The sequence below is a fragment of the Protobothrops mucrosquamatus genome, unplaced genomic scaffold (genome assembly GCF_001527695.2).
Source record: "Protobothrops mucrosquamatus isolate PMUCROS unplaced genomic scaffold, P.Mucros_1.0 scaffold3262, whole genome shotgun sequence".
Lineage (NCBI taxonomy): Eukaryota > Metazoa > Chordata > Lepidosauria > Squamata > Viperidae > Protobothrops > Protobothrops mucrosquamatus.
In genome coordinates, this window is record NW_015389254.1 from 184,821 (window position 1) to 187,233 (window position 2,413).

General features: G+C 58.2%; 1 protein-coding gene across 1 annotated transcript in view; it reads right to left on the reverse strand.

The window, feature by feature from the left end:
- Nucleotides 1–2,413, reverse strand: part of LOC107297369 (MARVEL domain-containing protein 2) — an 18,035-nt gene that overhangs the window by 5,455 nt on the left and 10,167 nt on the right. Inside the window, exon 2 of the mRNA XM_015826733.1 lies at nt 995–1,752. Within this exon, the coding sequence (XP_015682219.1) occupies nt 995–1,752 (758 nt within the window). The remainder of the gene's footprint in view (nt 1–994; nt 1,753–2,413) is intronic.

The following is a 2,413-nucleotide window of genomic DNA, read 5'->3' on the forward strand; positions in this document are numbered from 1 at the left end:
GGGGGGGAGGGCAGGTCCCAATATGCCCTCCTTATCAGGAGGACATGACCCCTGCAGCCTTCTTAGCCCCAATCCTTTGCACCCAAGGTCAGATTCGCAACCGAGGGTGCCTGTCTGTTCACGGGGAAAGGGGGTGGGGGAAGTCCCCAGTTCCGGGCAACAGGGGACCTGTGGGGGAGGGGGGGCTCCCTGATTGCACTGGATACACTGGGAATTGTTTGAATTGAATGAAATACTTTATTTCGCCTAGTGTGGTTAAACACACAAGAAATTTATCTCCAGGACAGAAGCTTTCAGTGAGAAGAAGGAGGAGGAGAAGGAGGAGGAGGAGGAGGAGGAGGAGGAGAAGGGGAAGGAGAAGGAAGGAGGAGGAGGAGAAGGAGAAGGAGAAGGAGAAGGAAGAAGGAGGAGGAGGAGGAGGAGGAGGAGAAGGGGAAGGAGAAGGAAGAAGGAAGGAGGAGGAGGAGAAAAAGAAGACCAATAAAAGGGGAAGTAAAGAAGATAATAAGGATAAATAATAATAATGCAACAGCCACACTACATGGATTAATTAATAGACATTAAGCAGCACTGAGAGAACCGGCCATTCAGCAGAGAGACGACCAGTGGTAAAGGCCGTCTTTGTGTCTGGCTGTTTTGGCCTGCAATGCCCTGTACAGCGCCATCCTGAGGAGAGGAGTTGAAACAGCTGGTGTCCATGATATGAGGGGTCTGCAGGGGTCTCCCTCTGACCTGGACAGTATGCATCTCTCCATCCACATTGCACAGTCTCTCCCACAAGGGTGTGTGTGTGTGTGAGTGAGGGCTGCCACCCACCCAGGTCTCTTCCACCAATTTCCCTCCCTGGAGACGCCGACACCCAGGATGGCAACCAGGAGCCCCTGTGGATCTCCTGGAAGGTGGAGATTTCCCCCCCCCATGCCCCATCTATGCCCCATCCAGCAACCCCCCTCTCCACTGACACCCCCCCACCCCTTTTCCAGAGGGCTCTTACCGGGAGCAGCATCCTCCGGGCTGCTTCGCGACGCCACATCTTGAGGGAGACGAGGGAGCCCGTCAGGTACAGCACGGGGGTGAGGAAGAGGAAGGTCATGGCGGCCACCTGACCCCCTTCCACCCGGCACAGAGCCGTGAGGAGGGGGCCGTAGGCAAAGGCAGAGTAGCAGAGCCCACCCCGGTTGAGGTCGTTGACGTAGGCGATGGCGGCCGCCAGGTAGAGCAGGAACATGGACAGGTTGAGGGCAAACTCGGCCAGGGGCCACCAGTGGGAGCGGAGGAGGATGACCCTGTAGTGCGTGGTCACCCCCAGGGCCAGCAGGATGACCGTCAGCAGCCACACCAGGCTGACCACCACCAGCACAAAGGGGGTCATTGGGACGAAGGAGCCGTAGTCCATTCCGGGGAAGCCGTTGCCATAAAGCTGGGACCACTGATAGTCCTTCTGGATGTAGGCTGCCGTGCAGGCGAAGACCGTCCCACCCAAAAGGAGCTCCAGCCCCCCCAGCAGCCGCAGGAGGCCAGGCCAGGACTTCAGGTGGGCGTATTTATGGTCTCCATAGGCCTCCTGCTTCTCCTTATACGCCGGTGGAGCTGGGGAGGCCCCACCGTGGCTACCGACGGTCGTGGTCTTTCCAGACGTGGAAGAGGTGGTGGCATCTGAGAGGGGTTCCTTACCATCTCCCTCATCCTTCCTCTCACTACTGGTGGAACTGTCCCCCCCATCCAGGTTGGCTCTCTGAGGACCCTCCAAACCTGGTGGGGGGGTTGGGAATCTGGGGGGGTGGGCCAAGGGAGAGGGCTCTTGCGGGGGCCACCTCCACCACGTCCTGAAAGCGTTCTTCCAGGACGGAGGAAAGAAGCGTCGGATGGGCTTCAGAGAGGGCCCTCCTGGGTCCTGAGGTCCATCGGGGAAGGCTGGCCGGGCTGACCATTGGTAGGCACCAGGTGGGGAAGCAGCTGGAGAGCCGGACCAAGACTTGCGTCCAGAACTGGGGGTCCTCGGTGCCCCTGGGTGGAGAGGGCTGGAGGGAAGGCAGGGGTCTGCCCCCAGGTTCACGAGAGGCTGCCTCTCTGCCCCGGCTGAAAGAGGCTTCTCAACGGCCATTGATCCCCCCCTCCAGGCACCACCACGAAGTCTCCTGTGAGGAGGGGGTCTCTCTCTCTCTGCCCCCCCTCGTCCCTCGCAGCTTGGCTGAGTCTCGTCCTCAGGGCTGAAATGCTGATTTGGAAAAGAAAAAGAAATAGGAAAGGCTCGTCCTAGCAGGCAGATTCCTTCCTTGGGCCAACCCAATAAAGAAAGAAAGAAAGAAAGAAAGAAAGAAAGAAAGAAAGAAAGAAAGAAAGAAAGAAAGAAAGAAAGAAAGAAAGAAAGGAGGGAGGGAGGGAGGGAGGGAGGGAGGGAGGGAGGAAGGAA